Source organism: Aethalodelphis obliquidens, unplaced genomic scaffold (genome assembly GCF_003676395.1).
Source record: "Aethalodelphis obliquidens isolate GAN/ISIS:26980383/991018 unplaced genomic scaffold, ASM367639v1 scaffold52, whole genome shotgun sequence".
Taxonomy (NCBI): Eukaryota; Metazoa; Chordata; class Mammalia; order Artiodactyla; family Delphinidae; genus Aethalodelphis; species Aethalodelphis obliquidens.
In genome coordinates this window covers 6,363,972-6,390,654 of record NW_020837996.1, presented here as the reverse complement: position 1 = coordinate 6,390,654, position 26,683 = coordinate 6,363,972, and the positions used below count along the sequence as shown (strand labels likewise).

The following is a 26,683-nucleotide window of genomic DNA, read 5'->3' as shown; positions in this document are numbered from 1 at the left end:
TTGCCTATTTTCCTCAAATGAGTTACTCTGACTCTCCCCGGAGCTTTAGGACTGCATAAACGTGGGGTGAGAGTGACTGGTCAGGAGAGCTGGGGTTGCTCATGGACTGGACAGAGGGTGGGAAAGAGGCTAAAGTTTTTTTCTGTCCTCGCTGGAAACCTTACGGGAGGTAGGGGCGGTGGAGGGGGTGGGGGTGGAGCTATCAAGGATATCTCAAGAGCAATGTGTGAGCTGCAGGGACAGCTCTCTTTTGAGCAGAGGGACAATATGTCAAGACTGGAGAAGCATCTGTATGAAGAGGTAGGTGATGCTTCCAGAATTCTGACCAGTAAGAGGTGTCATGGATTGAATTGTGTCCCCTCGAAAAGGTATGTTGAAATCTTAACCCCCCCACCCACCCAGTACTTGAGAATGTGACCTAATTGGGAAACAGAGTCACTGCAGCTGTCATTAGTTAACTGAAGACCACATTCACTGGAGTGGGGTGGGCCCCTAATCCTATATGACTGGTGTCCTTATAAGAAGACGGCCATGTGGAGACAGACACAGGGAGAAGGCCATGTGCAGCTGCAGGCCAAGCAATGCCAGAAACTGCCAGCAGCCATCAGAAGCCAGGAAGGGGCGAGGAAGAATCCTCCCTTGCCGGTTTCAGAGGGAACACGGCCCTGCTGACACCTTCAGTCTGGGCTTCTGACTTCCAGAGCTGTGAGAGAATCCATTCTTTGGTTCCAAGCCCCCCAGCCTGCAGTACTTTGTTATGGCAGCTCTAGGAAACAGAGGAGGGACAAGGGAGCAAAGCCTCCGTCTGAACAGGTGGCTCTCCCTTTGCCAGCTTGCCAGGTGCTGCCCTGAGGGGCAGTGCTTTCCTGCTGCTTGAGGATCCCACACGAGCTATACCCTCCCAGAGGTGTGGGCCGCATTGCCTGCACCCTCCATCCCATTTTCCTAATCCTGTGGGTCTGGGCCATTTTCCTTGAAAATTAAGTCCTAAAACTATTTCCAGTTCCTTTGAAATCCTCAACAACGGAGGGTGGAGACGGGTCCTTCCGCTCACCTGCAGAGAGGGGAGCAACACAGTCGCCTGCAGGGGGCGCTCCTGTCCCTTGCCGAGGCGGGTCCCTGGGCTCGGGGGTGGCGGTGAGGGGGCACAGGGGGCGGGGGCAGAGCCAGGCTTTCAGTCCTGGAGGCGTGATTCCTGGCTGAGGCCAGGTGGCCACCACCGTGAGATTTCTGGGTAGTTTCTCCCCCAACCCCCCGGGGCTCTCAGTGGGTGAGAGTGTGTTGTTTGGCCTGCTCCAGGCAGGAAAACCAACTCTGCCTTGCATTTCACATTTTAAGAGTTGATTCTGATGGGGCTGGCTTGGCAGATGGACACGTGGGCGGCTGGGTTCCCTGGGGAGAACCCAGAGCCCAGAACCTGATGTCTTTCGCAGAACACGCAGCAACCCTGGTCAGAGGGCTTTTGATAATTGTTTGCAACCTGAGCGCTAAGACCTCCGCACACAGCTTGCCACCAGATGCCCCCCCTTTACCGCCTGACCCGCTGGCTCACTGGGGGTGCCACACGGGCCAATTGCCCCTGGTCTGCTTTGCCAGGATAGGGCCCGGGAAACTGGACATGTGCACACAGCTGGGAGGGTGGGAAGCAGGGAGGGGCCTGAGGTTTGCCAGAGCGGCAGAAGGCCCGCCCCAAGGACAGGAGTGAGAAGAACCTTAAGTGCCTTCCACCCCTTTTCTTCCTGAGCTCTTAATGCCAGGGAGGAAAGAGGTGAGGCTTGGAGACTCAGGAATGAGTGTCAGGATACGGGACCTAGAGCCAATCAATTCTGTGCCTCAGTTTCCTCATCTGTTAAATGGGGATAGTACCTACTTGTACCGGATAGGGTCCTCATGAGGATTTAAATGAGGCTTAGAGTCACTGCCTGGCACATAATGAGCGTGTAATCGATGTCACCTATTATTATTGCTTTTTATAACACAGAAAAGAGTGGTGGAATTACCAGGCTGGCAGGTCTTTGAGCCATTATCCCATCCTACTCTGACTTTAGCCAGCAACTGTGGCTTCCCTTGGAGGGAAGCCAACTGTGGCTTCCCTTCTCCTGGCTCTGGAGACGGACTACCTGAATTCAGATTCCTGTACCAACGCTTACTGTGTAACTGCGGACAAACGATTTATCCCTTTGATGCCTCGACTTCCTTATCTATACAAGAGGGATAGCAGTAGCTGCCTTATAGGGAGTGAAGAGCCTTGGAGTCATTCACATAAAGGGCTGGGCAGAGTGTGGGCACACACGGGAGGCGCATAGCTGTGCTCCCTCAGCCTTCCCCAAGAGCCTGACCATGAAGACTGAGAGGAGGGAGGGCCCAAGGGTGAGCTGTTACCTGAACCCATCACTGTGGCTCTCGCTCAGGTGGCAGGTGCCTCCGTGCAGACAGGGGTTCTGGAGGCAGGTGTTGATGGGCATCGTGCAGTCTTTTCCCTGAGGAGCAGGAGAGAGAGAAGCGTGTGGTTAGGGAGGCTTTCTGTGGCTGCCATGACGAAGAGACCCCTGTGGGTTCCCAGCGTCCTTTGGGATGAGGTCAGGGAGATGGAGGCCCTCCCTGGGACAAGCCTGCTGTGTGACCCAGAGAAAGCCCGAGGGAGCCCTTGCCTTTGGTCAGTCCACAGTGAGGAGGGGAGGAATGCTGAACTCAGGAGTCTGGGCCCCAGCTTCACTACTTCTCAGACTTCACCCGCTTTTCGCCATCCTTCCCTGTAGGCCGAGAGCAGGGGCTCTGGAGCCAGGAAGACCTGGTTTCATATTCCAGCTTCACCTCTTCCTGGTTGCCTGACCTTGATCTTGTATAATAAGCCTTTTAACTTCTACAAGCCTACCTCATAGAGCTCCTACCAGAATTAAACTAGACCTTTCAATAAGGAAGTGCTTAATATTACATAACACATTTAGCACATAGTAGATGATATTATTACTAGCCTCACTGAGGCTTAACGGTAATCCATAACTTGTAGGCTGGACTACGGCTGAAGTGTGGCCCACAGACCTTGGCCCTGTAAACTGACAGCCCCCCAGAGTCATCTTTGATTGGTCTGTGGGCCCAGGTGTTGGCATTTACTCTCAAGTTCTGCAGGTGATCCTGATGTGAGGCCAGATTGAGATCTCCTGTGAGACAGAGTTTTGGGTGGAGTGGGATTCCTTTGGAGCAGGCCCCCCTGAAGGGGATGTCTGAGCGTGTGTAGGTGGGGAAGAGCGTGTCGGGCAGAAGGAATGGCGAGGGCAAAGGCACTGTGCAGGGAGGCTGAGACAGGGACTGTGGATGTCAAGACCCAGCGTCCGAGGGAGCACTGATCCTCTGCGTCCAGCTTCTCCCCTGGGACCCGTGGATCAGTGCTGTGCCCAAGCCTTGGCCGGCGGTCCTCGGGAGGACCTGGGGGGTCTGGTGGCGGCAGGGAGGCATCTGCTGCGTTTGTTTCTGGGCTGTGGGCTCGGCGTGGGCGCCGTGCCAGGCGGGGCTGATCGCGGGAGTCCTTCCACTGCCACACCACCTGCTCGCCATCTGCCTGAGAAAATCCTCTTCTCTGCTCTGCTGCCGCCGCCAGTGCCTGCGAGGAGCGGACCGGGCTCTGCCGAGTAGTGCCGCCTTCTCACTTTCTCCACGCCGAGCCTCAGGCCCTGTCTCCAGCCATCTGAAGGCAGGCCCGCGTCTGTCTGCTCCCTCTTCGAGCCCCGTCACCAGTAAAGGGCCCGTCAGAGGTTTCTCGGAGGGGACGCAGAGAATGCAGTTCGGGTTGGGGTCTGGTTGTATCCTAAACCAGAGCAATGTGGGATCCCTTTCAGAAAGACCACGTGTCGATGGAAACTGCGAGGCTCGTTCTCACTGTCGTTTATGGAGCGCATTTTCTGTTCCAGGCCTCACGCTAAGTTTTATATCGCGTATAATGTGCGTAACACCCCTGCAAGACTGGTATGGTTGTTATTACCCGCATTCTTACAGAGAGGGAAGGCAGACTTGGAAAGTGAGGTGCTGCACCCACGATCGCACAGCAGTAAGCGGAACAGGCACAGCTGAACCCGACATCCAGTCCAAAGCCAGCGCTGGGAACCGCGATGCTATGCTGGGCACTTATCCTGCCCCTCTCAAAACACGGGCTCTGCAGTTAGGCTGGTCTGAGTGCACATGCTAGTCCGGCTACTGCTACGTACCTTGAGGAAATTACCAGTTCTCTCTGAGACTTTTCATCATCTGTAAAATGGGAATAATGATGCCTACCCCACGGAGTTAAGGAATGATTAGAAATCACACTCATATGAGGCACCTGGTAGGTAATGGTAGCTCCACAGTTAAGAGCTATTCAGAGCATGACCATGCTGATCATGGGGCTCTGAGACAGAGCTGAATGTGGGTAATTAAAAGACTTTTTCAGGTCTTTGGTTGTTGCTAAGTAGTTCACGTGTGTGCACGTGCGTGCGTGTGTACGTGTGTGTGTGTGTGTCAGTGAGTGTGTTTGTAAAGGTTGTGGCCGGGGCTTCTAGCTTCCTTTACAGGAAACCAGCAACATGACACCTGTTCCTGATGACCCACTCCACACCCTGGTATTAGGGACCGGCATACACGGTACAGTTAAAAGGCATCATATGACAGCTGCTGAGGACTTACTGAATGCCAGGTACTGTCCTAGGTGCGCTGCATGTGTTTCCGTACACTTGATTCTCACAGCAAGGCTGTGTGGCAGGTCCCAGTGTGCAGATGGGAGGCCTGAGGTGCAGCCACTGGCCATCACCACCCAGCTAGGGAATGACAAAGCCAGGATCCACACATGCTGCTCTGTGTAAATCCACAGCCTGAGTTTTCTCCACTGAATTAATACAGGGGAGTTTGAGGATCCAGGCGTTTGAGCATGTTTGCTTAATTTCTAGTCTTCCCCTACAATATGTATGTGTGTGTGTACATGTGTGTGCGTGTGTGTACGTACGTGTGTGTGTAGGGGCATGGGTCTGGGACTCCTGTGGGTGTGAGGCCTGGGGTTGGCTGCCTGGGGCAGGGAGGCTGTCCGACTGGCCTCATAGGAAGCCTTTGGCTCTCTTGTCTCAGGCTCAGGCCCATAGGTGGCACTCTGACACTGTCTACTGGAAGCACAGCTACAGCTGAGAAAGCCACCAGGGAGCCCCGTTCCCCAGAGGCAGTCTGCCCCTCAAGCTTGTCACTATACACATAAATCCCCCTGGGGACAGGACACCCGGGGATGCCAGCTCCCTCCTGCTCAGCTTTACCAGGTGGGTGCATCAGACAGGCTGGGGACTGTCTTGAAATTCTCGACGTGCCTAGTGCCTTCAGATGGGTGCCCTGGGATGGCTGGAATCTGGGAAGCCAGGGGGGTGCTGGGGAAGAGGACCCAGTCACGGCTTTGCTGACCCCAGTGAGGTGCAGCGAGGGGTTCAGCTACTCAGGAAACCTCCAGGCGAAAGTGGGGGGGGGGCTTTGGAATCATGTAGCCCTGGGTCTTAACCCAACCCTACTGCTTACAAGCTTGGGCCAGTAAGTCAAGCCCTTTCAACAGTCTGAGGCTCAGTTTCCACATCTGTAAAATGGGAATCAATAATTCCTTCCTCACAGGGGAAATGATGACTAAAATGCCAAGCAGAGTGCTTGGCACATCATCCACACTTTATAGACATTAATATGGAGGCAGGATAATGTTCTAGATGCTGCTGGGTGAGAAGAAAGGAGGGAAGGGTTATTCTGGAATTAGCCTGGATTTCTGGGGAGGACAGGAGAACTGGGATCTCCATCCCAGCCCTTGTTGGCTGATCTGAGCCTGTCAACCGTGAAGGCTGGCCTTTTAATCCTCCATCCCTGTATCCTCCTCAAGCTGGAACCAGTGCTTCCAGGGCTGGCTGTCCTGAGGACAGGGAAGGGAGGTGGGGGGAGGACCTGGGAATCACCCCGGAGGGAGGTCAGTGTGGTGGGTTCAAGGGATGCCTCTACTTGGAGGTACTTTAACTCTCGGAGACTTAATTTCCCCATGTTCAAGGAAGAAAATACAAATATTACATTTCCTCCTTATCTCACTGCATCACTGTCGAGACTACATGGGGTCCTCTATGACGGGTGTGAATGGGATACAACTGGGCAGCCCCCAGCAGTGCTGGGGAGAACGGGAGAGTTGCTGGCAAATGCTGTTTTGGAGTGACCTGTGAAGTGGACTTATCCACTGTCCTTGGGGAAGGGAGAGTCAGCAGTGAACAGTGCCCCTCCCTGGACCGTGGATGGTAGGGGGCGGAGCCTCCCATCATACCTTGTAGCCGTAGGGGCAGGCGCAGCGGTACTGCTCCACGGGATCCTGGGTACATGTCCCGTTGTTCTTGCATGGGCTGGAAAGGCAGGCATTGCACTTGGCCACAATGTTGATGTCCACTGGCCCTGGACAGCAAAACCAGAGTGTTGGTGGCAGGTCCCCAGGTAGGCTCACTGTCACACCTCCCTCCTCCTCTGCTCTGGCCCCTCCCATCTCTGTCCAGAGGGCAGCTGGCCCTCCGCAGCCAGCACATCCAGTCCAGCTAGAGTCCCATTAATTCAGCCGTCATCCAGAGAGGAAAAAAATCACAGCGGGACATCATTCAGAAGCACTTCTCAGTCAGATCAATTACGGTAATTAGCCTGATCTGATTCTGGTGCTAATCTGCAAACAATGCACCATAATTAGAAACCCCTTGTGTATCTCTTTACGTTAGGGGAGCTCTGGGCCCAGGCTCCATTTGGACCTCTCATTTTTCCTTCCCCAAACACCCCTCCTCATAGTCTGTGCAGGGCTAAGGAGGGCACAGTGCCCAGGCCAAAGGCACACATCACATAGGAAGTTCTCCTTGTAGAACCCTTGAGTCGGCAGGAAGAAGTAAGAAATGGGCCCGGAAGACACAGCAACGATGCTGATGAGGGATTACAGTTTCAACTGTGTCCTGCTCTCCTCGGCCATCAGGGCTGGAGGGAGGGAGGCCACGTCCCTACACAGAGCTTTGTAACAGGGGCTGTGCTACCGCTGCAGCCAGTGTGGACAAAGCCCTGGATAATCAGGCCCTATTTCATGTCAGGACTTTAAATGATCCCAGGATAACAGTCATCAGTTTGGAGATTGGCTTGAGACTGACCGCAGGGTGAGTCTGACCATTTGTGGGTGGGGTGAACAGAATGGGCTGATTGAGAACCAATGCCACCTGGCTCAACTCTGGCTTCACCGAAGAACAGAGACATCGTCTGTTCCAGGGAGGCTACGTGTTCCAGGGACACAGTGAAGTTTTAGAGGTAAAGTGTATCTGTAAATCAGAATAAACACTGAGGCCTTAGGAGATGAGCAAAGGACATTAACAGGCCAATGTGTAGTACAAACGGAAAGTAAATTTTTGGGAAAAAAAATAGTTCCCCCAATAATCAAAAACAAAACATGAGGGGATATAATATTTTACCTATTGAATTAGCAATGATTACAAAATGAGATAAAATAATGCAAGGGTCTGATGAAAAATGCACTCAAACGATGCTACTGGGAGTGAAAATTGGTTACAACCCTTTCTGGAAATCAATTTGGCGTTAAGTGTGAAAACCTTAGTAATGACCATATACTTTGGCTCCGTAATTTCCGTTCTCTGAATCTTATTTAAGGGCATAATTTTAAACAGAGAAAGACATTTATGCAGCTGTGGTCAGAAAAAAAAAAAAGGAAATACTCTGAAAGTTCAAAACCAGGAACTGGTTAAAGAAGTTATGATGGAGTGTTACAGCTTGCTGGTTGAGACCATGCACTCTGGAATCAGAAAGACCTGGAATTCTCTTGACTGTGTGATCTTGAGAAGTCATCTAACCTCAGTAAGCCTCGGTTTTCTCCTTTTTAAAAGGAAGTCTACTACTAAAGTAGACTCCACAGAGGTGCTGGGGAATTAAATAAACGACTCCACGGAAAGTGAGAACTAAATAATACATGAAAAAGTGCTTAACATAATGCCTGCCACATAATAAGAACCCAGTAGTTTGTTATCATAATAATCATGCAGTCAAATCAAAATCTCATGTGCCCAAAATGTGCTGTAGTAAAACGGGAAAATGCTTATGCTCTAAGATTGCTGGGTAAAAAATGCAGGTTAGGGCTTCCCTGGTGGTGCAGTGGTTGAGAGTCCGCCTGCCGATGCAGGGGACACGGGTTCGTGCCCCGGTCCGGGAAGATCCCACATGCCGCGGAGCGGCTGGGCCCGTGAGCCATGGCTGCTGAGCCTGCGCGTCCGGAGGCTGTGCTCCGCAGCGGGAGAGGCCACAACAGGGAGAGGCCCGCGTGGCGCAAAAAAAAAAAAAAAAAAAAAAGCAGGTTAAAGATTTTCTCAACTATGCAATAATATGTAGAGTAAGAGGTCAACGAGGAGTATGTAGAAATGGCAGCAGAGGGACTTAGGGGAGCGAATGACAAGTGGACCCTTAGATGCAGGTCCCCATCAGTTTCAGCATCTGAGTCTTTGTGTGGCCAGTGCAAGAACAGGGCGACGGTTTTAGAAGTCACACCTGTGGAGATGCCTATAGCTCTGACAGGCTGCTGGGGACACAGCAGACCCTGCAGGGGGCAGGGAGGGGTGGAGGGGTGAGTCAGCACCTACCTTTGCACTGAAAGCGGTGGGTGGGTGTGGTGAGTAGGAGTCGGTCAGCCATGGGCTCGGGGCTACTGCAGCGGGCGATGCCAGGCTCCTTGTACCCGGCCTTCACCCACTCCGACAGCCAACGCAGGCTGCAGTCGCAGTGGAGTGGGTTGGTTCCCAGTGCCCTACGAGGCAGAGCAGGAAGTCAGGCTCCCCCGCCCAGCTTGGCCCATAGGCCCTGTGGTCTTGGTCCTCTGGAAAAGCAGAATTTTCAGACTTTGGCTAGATTGGGAGTGTCTGACAGGAGGACCAGCAGAGACTTCACTGGGGTGAAGTCAGTAACTCCAGACTGTACCTCCAATCCCTGCAGATGTTTCAACCCCACCCAAGCCCCTCCCATCCCTCAGGCTTTGCTGTCACCTACCCTGGTAAGATTCCATCCTCAACTCACCCCCAATCTCAGCCCCTCCAGGAGGCTCCCTGGACCTCTGGCCATTGATTTTCTGGCTCTCTTGCCCCACTAAAGGTTGCACTGGAGGATGTACTCTGCAGAGAAGGTTTTGATACCCGGCAACCTAGGAAGCAGCTTCAGACCACTGAAGGAGCTCAGAACATGCCACCCCCAAATATGCCGCTTTGTCTATTGACTATTTTGAGGTGAAGGCACTTGAGAAACAGCAGATGCTGTTTCTAGCTAAAAGCAGGTCATATTTCCTATGAGAAAGGTACCCTCCCCGGGCCAGGAAGAGAAGGGAGTTGATGCCAAAATGGATCTGTACAAACAAACCTACTAAAATAACGCTGATCTTCCATCAGTTTCTGCGTGATTTCCTAGTCCCGGTCCCATGATTTACCGCCCCCAGTCCAAGCTCCTCTGTCGTGTCAGAGCCCCACGCTTCATCATTCTTTGTGTAAAAATGGTATATAAGCTTTGGGGCCCAATGGCTTCTTTGGGTTTTCATTCTCCTTTTGAAGACTCCCACATACACATAAAAATATTAAATACATTTGTATGCTTTTCTCCTGTTCATCTGGCTTATGTCGGCCCGGCCACAGAGCCTAAGAGAGTAGAAGGAAGGTTCTCCTCCCATGCACCACTCAGCTTACAAGTGCAGGGGAGGGAAATGGTATCATCCAGTGCAGACACCTCCAAAGTGCTGTTTGAGGAAGAAAATACGAAAACTTCTGCTGACTTTTAACCATAGCCTTTAACATTTCTATTTTTTGAATGTTTTATGATATGCATACATAATATATCAGTGTTGTGTATGTGCACAATACAAAAATAATTAAATATACAGACAGCAGGTATACACACTCAAGCATTTTCACCGGCAGAGGTACGTAATACCTAATATGTATGGGCCTCAGTCTCCCCTGTGTAAAATGGGAGGGGACTACCTGATGCCGAGTGTAGAAAGAATATGTGCTTTGGCATCAAGGCAAAACTGGATTTGAACCAGGTCTCTGCCACCTACTAGCTGTGCAACCCTTGGACCAGTTCTTCAGCCTTTCTTAGCTTCAGTTTCATGTCTAATAAGGAGATAAAAATGCCTTCCTGCTGTAAGAAATATGAGATAATTCATCTAAAGTGTTGAGCACATAGTAAGAGTTTTATGTTCGTTCTTATTAAATATTTACATTGTTTACATAATTGATTATGTCTTTGAAGGCATCCGAAGCAGAGAACACACAATGTGGGTACATTTTTGTAAATAAAACACACTCTATTCCTATGGAAAAAACCATACTGAGGTGGTAGCACTGATAGTATTATCTCTGGCATTCTAATCTTTTCTGTTTTGAGGAGATGCACGTGGGGGAGAAACAGGGCTACTTACAGATGGGAAAGAGAGGTCAGGTCATTGAAGGAGCCTTCGGGAACGCTGGAGATGTCGTTGCCATGGAGGGTTCTGAAGCAGAAGCACAGGTCAAAAAGTTAACCCCCAGTAACAGCTCTGAACTCAGTACACTCTCTTGGCGTCCCAGGCTGGCCCAGCCATGCCTCTGAGCACGCAGAGCCCCACTGCCAGCAGCAGGAGGGGATGTCTCCTTCATGTCACGTGCACTGATGTTTCCGTGCCCAGATCAGCAGCAGGGATGTTGGGAGTAGAGGGTTAGGGAAAGACAAAGATGAATCAGACGGACTTGGGATGGAATCAGAAATCAGTCCCTTTCAGCTGCGGAACGTTGGGTGAGTTACTTTCCTTTTCCTGGCCTCCATTTTTGCACCTGAAACATGGAGACAGAGAGCAATCTAGTGAAGGCACTGGGGTTTCAGAGATAATGTGAAGAACTATGGTTGAGACCAGAAGTTCTGGAGCTGGGCTGTTTGCATTCAAACCCTGACTCTGTCACCTACCAGCTGTGTGACTATGGGGAAAGTTACTTACCCTCTCTGTGCCTTGGTTTCCTATCATAAAATGGGAATGAAAGAAGGTAAAAAGATTTGCCACAGAAGGTACCTTCGGTTGTGGGTGCACTAGTCCACGTAGAGCCTGGCATTTTCTAAGTACTAAATGGTTAACCTTATTAGTATTTGTAAAAGGTCTTGAACAATGCCTGGTACAGATCAAGAAACTGGTTCCCTTCATATTCACCTAGAGAGATTTTAGGGAGATTGAGAAATGCTATCAATCCCAGAAGACAAAGGGAAGGGGGCACACAGCTCCTGGGGAGACTCCCCGGAGCCGGACACTCATCTTTATGGGAAAGGGTGTGGCATTACCCACACACATACGTGGGTGTTGTTCTTGTGTGCACCTGAGTGCATTCTCCGACAGTGTGTCCGAGGGGCCAGGCAACCTGCTTGGCTTTAATCATGCCTCTCTCCACCCTGCGGTGTAATAGCTGGGAGCAATGCTCACTTGCAGGGCGGTGGCACACACTGAGCTTTCAATAAGTGCCTGGAGAACAGGTTTTTGAAAAAAATGGAAGGAACACGGCTCCGCTGCTCAAGCAACAACATGAGCAAATCCACAATTCGTGGGTTATACCCTCCATGGAAGGATTAGTCATCCACTGCATACAAAAAAATCCCCAAACTGCTGACTCACTTTGGGGCTGGCCCGTGAAATGCAAGGAGTGACATTTGTAGAAACTCAAGGGTTTCCTTAGTGGCTGCTGGGTACCGTCCCCTGGGCTGTGAAGGGAGCCCTAGTTAAACAAAGGGGGTGATTGACGTTGACTGTGAAAGTGTAAACAGGATAGTAACTTATGAATCTGCTCTTCTGTTTTCCTTTTAACTGATGTTAGCTCGCCCTGGGTCTTCGGCTGAAATATAGATGTGAGCTTAATTACACTTAATAATGAGCAGGGCCTCTCAAGCTGACTGAGCATCAGGGCTAATACACATGCAGATTTCTGAGGCCCATTCCCAGAGAGTCTGATTCAGTGGGTCTGGGGTGGGGCCTGAGGTTCTGCATTTCTAACACCCATGCGCCAGCGCCCCCCCACCCCAGATCCCTGGTCTCCCTGAATGGCAGTGTGAAAGCTCTCCTTGAAGCTTAGACAGCCAGGACAGCAGGATGAGGGTACCCAGTCCCCTAAAGAGTGTTCGTGGAAGCTTCTCACCTCCCTGAGTAAGAAGGGGCTCGAAGCTCTTCCTCACACTTTTATCCGTACCATTTAGTCTCTAATCCATGTGGTTATTTATGAATCACACCGGCTCCCGTCTGCTATTAACTTGGATGACTTCACGGCTGCTTGCTGTTTGGCGAACGCACCCAGCCCCGCTGTTAAGCATTTCCGAAGGCGGCTCGGGCCCCGGGAGAGGCACAAAGCCCTAATTTAAAAACACCAAATGACCCAAAGGCAGCTTTGGTACTGTGACCCCTGCAAGTCGCACTCCCATTTATTATGAGCTGATCCGCTGAGGTCTCTATAAACTGCAGAGTAAGGGGGCTGTAATTTACTGGGACAACGCTAAAGAAATCTGCCTACACTGCACGTTCTGGCTCCTGGTTTGGCCCCCAAAGAAGGACTCTTGCATGTCCAACCACCCTCCTAAAGGATGCCAGGGGAGTGGCACAAATGTGCCCTCCCAGGAAGCACTAAGCACTCCCCCTTTCCCTCTCCTTCTCCCTTACACCTCACAGGGAGCTGGTGCAGGCAAGCAACTCTGAACTGGGAATGACTCATCTTCAAGCATCCGGGACTCTTTTTTCCCTCCTGACTCTTAGGAGGTGTTAAGGCAGACTAGGGAATTTCAGGATGCAGATGAGGACATCATGAGAGCAACTGGAGGGCATAACCATTCCCTGTCAGTTCTGGGTTGCCTGAATCTGGGTCTCCGAATCTCTAGGTGCTCAGTTTGTATGATAGATGACGGGAACTATCCTCATCCTAAATGTGGGATGGGGTGGGTGAATTCTCTTCTGACCAACACAGGCCACTCCCAGGTGACCTGGGGTTTAAGGTCTGGAGTCAGACAGCCTGGGTTCGAATCCCGATTCTAATAATCACTGTCTGTGTGACCTGAAACAACTGACATTATTTCTGTGCCTCAGTTTTCTCATCTCTAAAATAGAGGAATTCTTAGTATCTACTTATAGTAGATACATTTTGGGGGGTATGGGTTGATCAACATCATTCTCCTCTTTTCTGTAACAGTTCCTCCCTCTTCCATTAGGGAATCACCCCTCCCCACTTCTGAGTCCAAGTGGTCTGGCCTCATGGGCAGAGCTATGGACCAGGTCTGCCCAATCGGAGTCACAGTGATTGGTTTGAGGTTGAGTATGTGACCTAAGTAGGCCACTGAGAGATATTTCTGGGGCTTTCCTTGGAACTACTAGGACAGAGACAGTTTCATTTTGAGAGGCAGAAAGAGATGTATTTCTGACAGTACCACTGGAGTACCTGCATCCAGCCATAGAATCTGATACCTACTACTGCATTTTTCAGTTACCTGCATCGATAAATTCTCTTTTTCTGCCTAAGGTGGTTTGAACTGATTTTCTTTCCCTTTAGTCAGGAAGGGATCTAATATACTGCTTCCTAAGCTAGGATTTAAAGATACAATGCAAGTGGTTCAGCTGGTGCAGGACGCAGTGCAGGGCCAGCACACGTAAGCCCTCACTCGGGTCAGCCACGATTATCGCAAGCATCGTCATGACTCCTTCCCCTCTGTGTTCTTGGACATATTTGGGGCCATTCCTCTCAAGGCGTTACCCGCTTAGAGTAGAAGCGTGAAGGTATGCAGCCCATCATCCCAAAGGAGCCCCGTGGAGGATTCCAGGAGACACACTGAACTTTGCCAGAGCTGCCCTGTGTCCATCACCTTTCGGCCCATGTCTTTCATGCCACCCCACTCATTAATTCTCATCCCAGGCCTCTCTGGGCAAGGAAAAAAACACTCCATTTTTAAAAAGGCCGTGTCCCTCGCCCACCCCCAGTCTTCAAGAAAAGTCTGAAATGAGAGGCAATAAAAATAGATGATAACCTATGACAGAGCAGGATGGAAGGTGGTAGAACACTGGGCTAGAAGCCAGGAGACGTGGGTTCCAGCCTTGGTTCTACTCCCACCTTACGACTAGTCGGCAGCATCTCCTCCTGTTCTCACACCCAGAAGCCACATTCCAGCCACACCTGGAGCTTCCTGTACATCCCACCTCTCCACCCCCATGCACATGCCCTTCCTGACTTCCAGGCTTCTGTCCAGTGCATTTATATTTTCCCTGCCTAGAATGTTCTTCACTCCCATCCGTATTTGGGTAACTCCCTCTGGCATCCCAGACTCAGCCTTGGGAGCAGAAGTTAAGTGCAGTGATTCTGAGAGGAAACAGTCTTGGGTTCAAATCCCAACTTCACTCTCTCCTCGTTGTGTCACTTTGGGAAAGCTACTCCATTTTGCCAAGCCTCTGTTTCCTCATCTGGGAAATGGGGATAATGGTGGTATAGTCTTCATAGAATTGATGGGAAGAGTGAATATGACAATGTAACTAAAGCAGTTAGCCCAGTGTGCAGTGCATAGTCAAGGTTTAACAAACGTCAGCAGTGATAACTCTCTCTCAAAGTCTTTTTGATGGCCAGTACTGGCCTCCATGCCTCTCACTCGTATTCCTATGGCCCTTTCACAGGCATCACCCTGTACTGTAGTTGTCTGTCTATTTCCCGTTCTAGACCGTGTGCTCTCTGAAAGCGGGAACTGTGCTACATTCACTATTTGTGCCCCACCCGCTGCGGTATTTAGCATAGCATTTAGCTCACGGTGGGCATTCAGGAAAGGATGAAGAAGTGAACGATGTTGAGCAAGTCGGTAAACCTTTCTGAATCTACCTCCTTGTCTTATAAATGAGTGGTTTGGACAGGGTTTCTGAGACTCACTCCCCACTTCTAAAATTCATAATTAAACTTTTTTTTTTTTTTGGTGGCACAAAAGGGCCAAACCGGGACCACAAGGAGTCACGTTTTGGCTCACCAGCGTCGCCTGATGTTCAACAGCTGGTCAAAAATGGAATGGGGCTGTCTGGGAAGCGAGCGAGCTCTTAGTCTCTGAAGGTAATCCAGCAAAAGGGCAAATGGAGCCCTTTGCAGAGATGCTGTAGGGAGGGTCCATGCAACCTGCTGAGCAGTGGTGCATAGCCGCATGTGCATACACAGCAAGCACAGTCTTATTTCAGGGAACAGGAGCTAAAAAAATACGGATGATGAATGATAATCCCGCTCGCTCCCTCACAAGCACACACTGACACAGTCCTGGCGCTAACTGATTCCAGGTGGCCCTCCTGCAGCTGGGGCCGGGGGGTGACAGTTGGGACCACACGCACACCAGGCATGTGGCTCGGCGCGGGGCAAAGATCAGGGAACACACAGATCTCCGAAAAAGGACTAGAACGTCCAGGAGGATGTTCTCTTCTGGCTATTTTTAGATTAGGAGTGAGGTAGGAGAAGCACATTTTCACACAAAGTTTTGTTCTCGAAGCTCCTTGACCAATATCCTGTCTCTGAAATGTATTCATATCCACCCACCAACACACACACACACACACACACACACTCTCCCCCTCCTTCTCTCTCTCCTTCCTAAATGTCAGGTCTTTCTTGCTGCTTTCCAGAACACTTTTTGGCCTTCGTCTGTGGCTGAACCTTGCTGCGTATCCTCCTTCCTCACCCCAAACTGCCAGCATCCCTGGGTCTCCGGTTATTTCTGAAATTCTAATCAAATTAGTGAAACCCATTAGAAATGAGAAAAGAATATACGAATGACCACATGCAGTTACAGGTACTGCCATTTCTGATTTCCAAAATCCTGTTTTGCTTCCCAACCGCCCAAATTATAAATCTGTTACTGCCTTCATTCATCTTTAACTCTGTCTTCATTTATGACAGAAATGATTTGATATTAGCCGTTAGCTACCAATGTTTCTTTTCATTTATGTGCCCATGTTCCCTTACAGTCCTTCTTCATGGTTATCAATGTTATAATTGATATGGTTACAGTTACTAGATAGCAGTGTGGAAACCTGTTTACCACATAGTGTTATGTGGAAAAATAAATCTGATTTGTATATGTTACAATTGTACATATATACAGTTATAATTGTAACAATATACAAATTAGGTTTATTTTTCCACATAATGCAATGTGGTGAACAGGTTCCCACTCTGCTATTAGTTTTCCTCTTTCAATAATTGCACTTCATCGACTGGTTGCATCACGCTTTACTTAAATATTTCCCCACTGTGGCCTTCTGGGTAATATTTAAAATTTAGGTTAAAAATAACAGCGCAACCAAGCTCTTAATGCAGAGAACCTTTCTCTCGTTTTGGATACCCTTTCGTAAAAATTCCTAGATGTGCAATTACTGGGAGAAAGGATACAAATACCATAAAAGAAACGCAGCCCATAAACATTTTAATTTTTCCTGCCTTGGCCCTTATGCAGAAAATGGTTGCTCCCCACTGAGGTAGACAGTTGGAATGAGGGCCTCTAAGATCCTCTTTTATCTACAAGAGCCCATGATTCTAAAATGATGGTGCGAAAAGCCTACTCACTCTGAATTCAAGAAGCAAGCACAAGTGTGTTGGATGTTTTATGTGGACTCCTGGTGAACTAATGACAGCACTGGTTCTGGAGTGACACCAACGAGGTGCTGAGGAAGGAGGAAATCCTGGACAGGGGGGTGATGTGCATCCCACCACCCTGGTAGACAGACGGATGGACAGGCAAACGTTCTCTTTCTCCCTTCCACATGTTGAGCTGTCCCAACCAGAACTACTCTAATTATGAACATAGGCTCACGGATCCCACTGAAATGGCAGGTAACACCCCCTGGCAGCCAAGCTATGCCCAGAACTGGAAGACTGGGATGGGGGACAATAGATTGGGATTGAGGGGGGATGGCGCGGGGGGGGGGCAGCAGATCCAGCCTCAGCCAATGAGATGAGCCCATCTCCTGTGGTGTTCAACTCGAAACAGGGAAATGGGTTCTGCTGATGTTTCCATTCTCGAGCTCCCCAGAGAAGATAGATAATAAAATAAGTGACAGTAACAGATTGCACACTGTCAGCACGGGTACTTCTTTGCCCCCCACAGAATTGATTTTTAATAACAGCACAGATGACATGTGGCGGGAGCTGTCGCTGACACTGGCGTTTTGTGGGCCTCAATAAATCACATCAGCCTGGAGGCTCCGAAATGGACCTGCTCATTGGGTGCTGTTTGCCGACCGTAACTGGGTCCTGGGAAGGATCCCGGGGCTCTGAGTCAGGAGGCTGGATTCTGCAAGCTCCTGACTGCTGAATCTTGGGCCAGCGACTTCACCAATCTGGGTCTCAGTTTTCCCATCTTTAAAATGGACATAACCCTCTCACCCACACAGCATTATGAGGCAATGACCGTGAAAAGCCCCATAAAATATGGTTTTCACTATTATAGTCATAATGGGCCAGAAGGGAAAGAAGTTGATAGGTTTGGGGGCAGAGTGTCTGGCATCTCTGTTCTCATGGGAATATCATTCCAAGGATCCTCCCTTGCCAACAAAACAGGTGCAAGATGGGCAGGCAGAAATATCAGGTGACAGTGGGCCCAGGGTTGGGGTGGCAGTGAGGTACCATTCCTGCTCCTGCAAGTGCTCGTGTGAGAACAGTCACAGCAAATGAATATAAAGTGTCTACCATGGGCCAGAGCTGTGCTAAGTGCTTTACGTACAGTATCTCATTTAATCCTCATAAGACCCTGTGAGGCCACTACCATCGTTATCTGATTTCATGATGAGAAGACACACAGCTAGGGAGGGGCAGAGCCATGCCTGGAAAGCAGGGGACTCCACGGCTATCTTGCCTTTGCTCAGAGCTCATCTGCCTCAGTTGGCTGTCCACTCCCCTTGTGTAGGCCAGGGCCAGGCAGGTATCATAAGGTGACAAGAGATGGGTGGGTGACGTGGAGGCTGCAGACTGCAGAACTCTGTTCAAAGGGGCAGGACGGCTCAGCCCTGCAGGAATGCAGAGGGGAGCCCTGGGAGGCCAGGTCTCTCCCTTTTCCAAGAGAGTGTAGAAATCGGGATTTATATGAGAAACCTCCTGATATTTAAATGTTGGCAACTTATTAAAACTTTAAGGATGCTTTATGAGTCGACTCGGTTGTGAACGGATGGTTACGTGTGTGCCCTGGCCGCTGGCTTCCAGCTTGGGCTCTCCGTTGCATGAGCCTGGTTTCCTTGCAGAGGTTCACAGTGTTAACATTGCCCTTCTGAAGCCAGAGGGACCACTTGTGATGTAATGATCATCAGAAGAGCGGCCAAGTGCTGCACAGTGTGCTCTGCTAGGGTGCAGAATAGAACTGCATAGAATTGCAGATCCTAATCCTTGCAAGGGATGTGCTATGGGTCCCATTTTGCACATAAAGAAGTGGGAACTCAGAGGAGTTAGTGATGTGTGCCAGGTTCCACAGAGGAAGTGAGCTGGAGCAGGGAGTGACTGACTCTTAAGCATGAGCTCTCTCCGCCCCATTGAGCAAATTAAGAGTGTTGCGTTAGGGGAGGGATGCATGGCGGGTAGAATGGGCTTTGAGCAAGGAAGAGCAGGCAACAGGAGTGCTCAGTCCTGCCTGCTGTTACCCAGCGAAGCATAAGTAGAAATCAGCGCACTGGGGTACTCACAGCACTCGGAGGGACCGCAGCCCGTTGAAGGAGTGGATGGGGATGCATCGCAGCCGGTTGTAGCTCAGGATCCTGTGGAAGAGGACACACAGGCTCTGTTGGTTCTTCCTATTCTTAGCTGCTGATACATGCATTGTCCACACTGGACCAGTCAAAGCAAACGGTTTCTTTACCCTCCCAATTTTAACAGACTGACAAAAAGCATCCTAGGGATAAGGGAAAGAGAAACATTCCCCATCACTCCAGGAAGCTCACTGGCTTCATTTCCCAGTTTCCTCATATGTTCCTTAGCTGGCTGGCTCCCTAACCAGCTTTGCCATCACCTTCGTCTATTGTCAGATGGTGAGTGCCCACAGTATACAGAGCTAATGGGAAATAAAGGGGTCTGAGCAAAATATAATTGTGTAGGGAAACCCTCACTGGGAGAGAAAATTCACAAATCACAGAAGGTATTCCAAAGAGGAACTTTTTCAGAAGTAATTAGGTGCCAACTCCTCTCTAACTGCCCAGACAGTGGAGTTCTGACCTACTGTTTTCCTTCTGATGATTAAGGTCTGCCCTGTGCTGGGTCAGCCACAGCCCTGAGGATCGCTAGAGCGGAGCATGTAAGCCTGAGGGGCCAGAGGAAGGATGCACTTAGTATCAGGCCCATGTTAATCCCAGCAGCTCACTGTACTCACAGGGTGGAGAGGTGAGACATGTTACTGAAGGTGTAGTTGGTCAGCGTGCCAATGCTGTTGTTGCTCAGGTCACTAGGAAAAGTAAGCAGAAGGGTCACATTGTACTGTTAGTTGCATCCAGAGGGGGTCATTCCCAACTTTCACACATGCATGCATGCCTGCTATCCATCCATCCACCCATCTGTCTGCCCGTCTGCCCACCCATCCATGCATCCATTCATCCATCCACCCATCCACCTGTCCATATGTCCGTCCACCCATCTGCCCGTTCATCTATCCATCCGTCCGTCTGCCCATTCATCTGCCCATCTGTCCATCTGCCCATCTGTCCATCTACCCATCCATTTGTCCATCCACTTATCTTCCCATCTATCCATCCATCCATCCATCCATCCATCCATCCATCCAACCATCCATCCATCCAACCATCTGTCCATCCGCCCATCCATCTGTCCATCCACTTATCCTCCCATCCATCCATCCATCCATCCATCCATCTATCCATCCACCCATCCATCCATCTATCCATCCACCCATCTGTCCATCTGTCCATCCATGCATCTGTCCATCCACCCATCTGCCCATTCATTTGTCTACCCACTCATCCATCCATCCACTGGTCTGTCTGTCCATACACCTATCTGCCTATCTGCCCATCCACCCATTCATCCACCCCCCCACCTTCCCATCCATCCATCCATCCATCCATCCATCCATCCATCCATCCATCCATCCATCCATCCATCCATCCACCCACCCCCTCCATCCACCTTCCCATCCATCCATCTGCCCATTCATCCACCCATCCGCCCGTCTATTCACCCATCTACCCATTCATCTATATATACATCCATCTGTCCACCCATCCATCTGTCTGCCCATCCATCCACCCATCCACTCATCCTCCCCATATGTCCATCAGCCCATCCATCTATCTGTCCATCCACCCATCTATCATCCATCCATCCATCCGTCCATCCGCCACCCATCTGTCCATCTGTTAGCCCAGCCGTCCATCCATCCATCTATCCACCCATCCATCTATTCACCTATCCACCCATTAGTTCAAATGTTCATTTTTTTACTGAAGATTTATTCAATCAGTCATTCCACCAACTGTCGTTCATTCATTCATCTATTTATTCAGTTATTCAAACATTCAGTGGTGTCTATCCATCGATTTGATTCTACCAGCAAAACATAACACGTAAGGTAACAATTTCTCCTTGTTGTAGTGCTTTTCCCCCCTGATCAATTCTTCTCCTCATAGCCCCTCCACCGTCCCTCTCTTCCAGCATTCATTTATTCCATCTTATCAGATTCTCTCTTGGGGGAATGAGGTTGGTGGGAGTGTGGTCCTTTGCCAACTGCAAGCTCCAGCTTCTCCCCGAGGATAAATATCCAGGGCAGTGGTTTTCAGCATCAGCTGTACATTAGCATCATCTGGGGAGCTTTAGTTCTCTGAGGCCTAGGTTTCATGCCCAGATATTCCGATTTAATTGGTGTAAGGCAGGCTTGAGCATCAGTATTTAAAAGAAACCCCAAACTACTGTGATATATAATCAGCTGAGGTTGAGGGCCATTGCTCCGGGGCTCCCTGCCCCCTAAGCAGATGGGGCACCTTTCAACAGCACTTGCCCAAGGATCCTGGGTGCCCTCTTGGCAAGGCAGTGAGGGACAAAGCTCAAGGACTCCCCAGCTTCCTGGGCCCCGCCCATGCCCAGCAGCCCTGCTCCTCATTCAGAGGTTTTCCTGGGTTTTGGCCGACTTGGAGCCAGGAGCGGCTCCCACCTGAAAGAACCTCAATTGGAACCAGCTGCTCAGAACATTTTCTGAGTAACTAAAGGAGGAGGAAGAAGAAATGCCAAATTTATGCTTTTGGCAAACCTAAGTACAGCCACAGCTTGCAAGAAACTGAGGGATCTCGGGAATTTAATTGGAGACCAGAAGGTCAGAGGCTCCAAGCCAAGGAGGAAGGTGCCACAGGTGACCAATGAGGCCAGGATCTGGGTACTTCTGCATGAAGTCCTCACTGGGTAAGACCTGGCACATCCAGCCAGCCCATCCTTCCCAGCTGCCTCTTGCCGCTCCACCCAGGGGGAAAAGTGCAGGAATGCCCCAAAGCCTGCAGCGCCGCCCTACCCACCCTCTGCATCAGTTTCCTGCGCTCCCTAACGACAGAAAATGAAATATCCCACCAACGCTGGGCTCCTTACATGAGTGTCAGGTGTCGGAGGGTGGGCAGCTCCTTGGGCACGGCTGTTAAGTGGTTTCCTTCCAGGTACCTGAAAGAGAGGTGCAGAGTCACGTCGGGCAAAGAGACAATGCGCACACTGCCATTACCTCAAGATGCCTCCTCCGACTTCCCAGGCTGGACTGGGTCCCTGTTTTGCTCTCTCATGGCTCTTTTTTCCCCCACTTCAAAGCATATACTACATTTGTCATCTAATATTTATTTGTGTGATTGTTCAATTAATGACACTTTTCCCCACTGGGCTGCTAAGCTCCATGATGGCAGGGCTCTTGCCTAAAATTGCCCAGGGTTGGAGCCCCCTAAGACTGTGTACAGAGTGGCACACAGTAGGTGTTCAATAAATTATTTCTTGAATAAAGCACCCACTTTATATCTGGCCTGCACAATACCCTTACACGGCAGGGATTCACAGTTGAGAAAACAGAAGTTCAGAGATGTTAAAACGCTTGCCCAAGGTCACACAGCAAGTGGTTCAGTTAGGACTTGAACCCAGGTCTCTCTGACTGCAGTTTTATCACAGTTCCAAATGGCCTCTATTTAGCTACCGGGGTGTGTGGAGAGCTGAGCCATTAAGAACCCTAATTCCGTATTGAGTATCTCTGATATGCATCTGGAAACTGAGGAGACAGGGCATGTTCCTGGAGCCCTGTGCTACAGTCCCCAGCAGGAGGACCACGTGCAGAACGGGACGGGGTTCAGAATGAGGCCGCACCCACAGAAGGAGACCCCTCCTGAATGGGCAAAGGCTGAGCCTAGACCTGCCTGGACTGCGGGCTTCTGTGCCAACCTGCTCATCAGACACCCGAGCGTGGTTGAAGATAGACAAGGAAGTCGTGTTTTGATGATGAATTACAAACGTTATGACTACCCTAAAGAGGGGACACGGGCTGATTCATTTATCCCCACCCTTGCTGTAGACCCCTTTCCCTAGGCTGCCTGTTGCTCTCAGGACAAAATAGCAAAATCTTTAAGATGGCTTATAAGGTCTGCTCTCATGTCCTGGGGGAGTCTCCCTTGACATAAAGCTCGCATAGCTTCCTCTCCCATAGTCAACATCCAGCTACTGCTGTTCGTTGGTGCCGTGCCTGCCTCAGCCTCCACGAAGGCAGACCCTAGGTCTACCTTTTTCTAGCTCAGGGCTTCTTAAACTGTAATGTACATATGAATCACCTGGGATCTTGCTAAAAAGCAGATTGTGATCCAGCAGGTCTGCCATCAGGTTGGAGGGTCTGCATCCTTGATAGGCTCTTGGGAGATGGTGGAGCTCATTCATGGTCTACAGGCCACATTTTGAGTAATGAGGTGCTAGCACACTGCCTGGCATCCAGCAGACCCAGCACAAAATGACTGAATGGGATGAAATGGGTTAAAATACAATATGGGTAAGTGTGTCACAACGACCAAACCGGGCTCAGCTTTAGGGACAACTTGTCCTTATCTTACCTTAAAGGTAAGGCATTGGGCATTACCTTAAATTAAGGCCAAGTGACTTTATTCCCCTGGCTGGCCCTGAGGGATCCTCGTGGCACAGAACATTGGGCAGGACCCCACACGGCCTCTGGTTGCCGTGGCATGTTGGATTAATGTCCCTTTGGTCCTCAATCTTTGTTGTATACGTATTGCTCTAAGAACTATGCTAGATGCTGGGGGAGATACAAAGATGAACCAGACCCCATTTCTGCCTTCAGGGAGCTTGACCATCTGACTTAAAATTCAGCCGCGCACGCGTTTAGATTATGCCCTCAGGCAGAGGAGCTAAGAGAAATGTATTCACTGATGTAGTCATTTATTCAGGCAGAAATATTTATTGGGCAACTGCAATGTGCCAGGTACCGTATATACTGGTGAATAAGAGGGGTGGTGCCTATTTTCTGGCATTTAAAAATCTAATGTGTGTGTGGGAAGGAAGGAGGGAGAAGGGAAGGAGAGAGAGGGAGAGGGAGAGGGAGAGGGAGAGGGAGAGGGAGAGGGAGAGGGAGAGGGAGAGGGAGAGGGAGAGGGAGAGAGGGAGGGAGAGAGAAGGGACACACACATAAAGTAATATAACTTACAAATTGCAATGTGTGCTTTGAAGGAAAGGAACAAGGTGTAGTGACAGACAATGCCCAAAGCTTCCTGCAGAAAGATGCAGCCAAGGAGGAGATGCAGCATAGGAGACTGCAGCCTGGGGAGGGCCCTGAACTTGAAGGAAAGGCTGGGGAGGCCAAAGTCTGGTGGGTGAAGAGAGGACAGCGGGAGGTGGGGCAGATCACACTGTGGTCAGTTCATTCACCTGTCAGAATGGCTATTGTCAGAAAGGCAAGAAACAACAAGTGTCTGCAAGGATGTGGAGAAAAGGTAGCCCTCGTGCACTGCTGCAATGTAAAATGGTGCAGTCACTATGGAAAACAGTATGAAGCTTCCTCAAAAAACGAAAAATTGAACTACCATACATCCAGTAATTCCACTTCTGGGAATTTATCTAAAGAAAACGAACACACTAATTTGAAAAGATACATGTCCACCCCCAGCTTCCCCGGTAGCGCAGTGGTTAAGAATCCGCCTGCTAATGCAGGGGACACAGGTTCGAGCCCTGGTCCAGGAAGATCCCACGTGCCGTGGAGCAACTAAGCCCGTGCGCCACAACTACTGAGCCTGCGCTCTAGAGCCCGCGAGCCACAGCTACTGAGCCCACGTGCCACAACTACTGAAGCCCATGCGCCTAGAGCCCGTGCTCTGCAACAGGAGGAGCCACTGCAATGAGAAGCCCACGCACCACAACGAAGAGTAGCCCCGCTCGCCGCAACTAGAGAAAGCCTGCGCACAGCAACGAAGACCCAACACAGCCCAAAATAAAATAAATTTATAAAAAAAAGATACATGTACCCCAATGTTCATAGAAGTCTTCTTTAAAACAGCCAAGCCATAGAAGCAACCTAAGTGTCCATCAGTAGATGAATGGATAAGGAAGATGTGGTATATATACCATGGAATACTACTCAACCATAAAAAGAATGAAATTCTGCCATTTGCAGCAACATGGATGGACCTAGAAGGTATTATGTAAGTAAAATAAGTCAGACAGAGAAAGCCAAATACTGTACGATTTCACTTAAATGTGGAATCTAAAAACCAAAATAAAGCAGAAACAGACTCCCAGGTACAGAGAACTGGTGGTTGCCAGAGAGGAGGGGGCCAGGGGACGGATGAAATAGGTGAAGGGGATTAGGAGATACCCATTTCCAGCTATAAAATAAATAAGTCACGGGGAGGAAATGTACAGCATAAGGAATACAGTCAATAGCACTGTATATGATGATGGATGGTAACTGGTCTTATTGGGGTGATCATTTCATAATGTATAAAAACATTCAATCACTATGTACCTGAAACAAATACAATATCATATGTTAATTATAACTCAATTTTAAACCCCCCCAGACTCCCTAAAAGACAAAGTGCAAGGAGAGGCCATGACTGCAGACAGGTGCAGGGGCCGCGTTGTGGAGAGCTTCCTGAATGCCTCTCGCCCAGCATCACCTGCAGGACATTTACATTTTGTGTGGACACTGGCCCTGCCCCTCATCAGGTGATGGCGGGTGGAGGGGCAGGCATCTGAGGGGAGGCTTCCAGCTCTCTCCGCTGGGCAGGGAGGCTGCAGGCATGGTGGGATTCCGAGGTCTATGCAGGCTGAAGGAGGGGAGACAAGCCGTGCTGGGCCGCCACCTGGTCACCTGCAGGAAGTGCTTTGTGGATGAGTGGCATGGAGGGAAGCTGGGAGGCGGAAGCTGGATGAATGAGCAGGGCTGCTGGGGAGGCGCTGGTCCAGAGAGCATCTCTGCTAGAGGGAGACTAATTAACCCCAGAGGAGGGAGCAGCCTGAAGGAGTCTGGCCTCAGCCTGGCAGCACTCTCTCACGCTCTTCCGCTTCTCATTCTCTGACTCTCTCTCGTTTGTTTGCTACAGTTACTTAGCAAACTTGAGGCATCTAAGCTGAAACCCAGAAGAAAACAGCGAAACCCCAAGTCTCCTTGCTGGGGTCTTTTTAGAAGACCCTGTGGCAAGTACATCGGAGGGTGGGCCTATGGCTTGGGCTTGCTGTGTGGCTTGCTGTACGTTACTCAACCTCACAGACAGCACAATGACAAGGACAATAACAAAACCAAGACAAAATTCACCGGCATTAGCTGAGGTGTACATGCCAGTGCTTTGGGAGAAAGACTCTGGTCTGTTATCTCCTTTAATCCCCTGGCGTTGGGGGGTGTATTTTGCTGGGTATATTTGTCCATTTTGTTGGCAAGAACACTGAGGCGCAGAGAGGTATAAACAGGGAGCTCAGGAGTTGGGATCTAAATGCACATCTGTTGGACTCCAGAGCCCGAGAAGTCAGCCCTCACTAGAATGTAAGCTGCATGCAGCTGGGTGTTTTGCCAGTTTTGTTTCCTGCTGTATCCCAGAGCATAGTATGCTCAGCTCATGGTAGGGCCTCAAATATTTGTTGAATGAATGAATGAATGTGGTGAAAGGCTGTTCACAGGACCTTGGATTAAAAAGACAAAAACCTGCAGTGGTGTCAAGGAGTGCCCTTGGCCTGGCCTAGCTCCATCTGCAGGGCAGGCCGTGCTCCACAAATGCATGCACTTGCAAAACAGTTGAATAAATGCACAAATGACCACTGGGATTCAGGGATGCTGACAGCATCCTCATCTGACACAGGGAGGTTCAGGACCCTGGAGGATGGGCAACACGACACAGATGATTCTGCAGCCTCTGGAGCCTACCATGCCAGGCGCCCTGGGCTCTAGCCTGGCTCTGGTTAGGACTATGCTGATTATATCGGCCTCTCTCCCTGCTTAAAATCCTTCCCTGTCTTCCACTGCTTGTTGGAGAAGGGCTACCCAACACATGCTCAAATCCTGCAAAGCCTTCTGTGGTCTGTCCTGTACCAGTCAGGATTCTCCAGAGAAACAGACCAACAGGAAATACGAATATATTACATATACACATATATTAATACATACACAGGGGGAGGGGGAGGGGAGGGGAGGGGAGGGG

The 26,683-nt window shown here is 50.1% G+C and overlaps 1 protein-coding gene across 1 annotated transcript in view; it reads right to left on the bottom strand.

The window, feature by feature from the left end:
* The window catches only part of SLIT3 (slit guidance ligand 3), a 609,330-nt gene that overhangs the window by 45,903 nt on the left and 536,744 nt on the right, over window positions 1-26,683 (bottom strand). The window contains exons 21-27 of the mRNA XM_027084345.1: window positions 21,612-21,680; window positions 19,396-19,467; window positions 18,716-18,787; window positions 10,457-10,528; window positions 8,637-8,800; window positions 6,296-6,420; window positions 2,383-2,480 (exon numbers count right to left, since the gene is read on the bottom strand). Of these exons, the coding sequence (XP_026940146.1) occupies window positions 2,383-2,480; window positions 6,296-6,420; window positions 8,637-8,800; window positions 10,457-10,528; window positions 18,716-18,787; window positions 19,396-19,467; window positions 21,612-21,680 (672 nt within the window). The remainder of the gene's footprint in view (window positions 1-2,382; window positions 2,481-6,295; window positions 6,421-8,636; window positions 8,801-10,456; window positions 10,529-18,715; window positions 18,788-19,395; window positions 19,468-21,611; window positions 21,681-26,683) is intronic.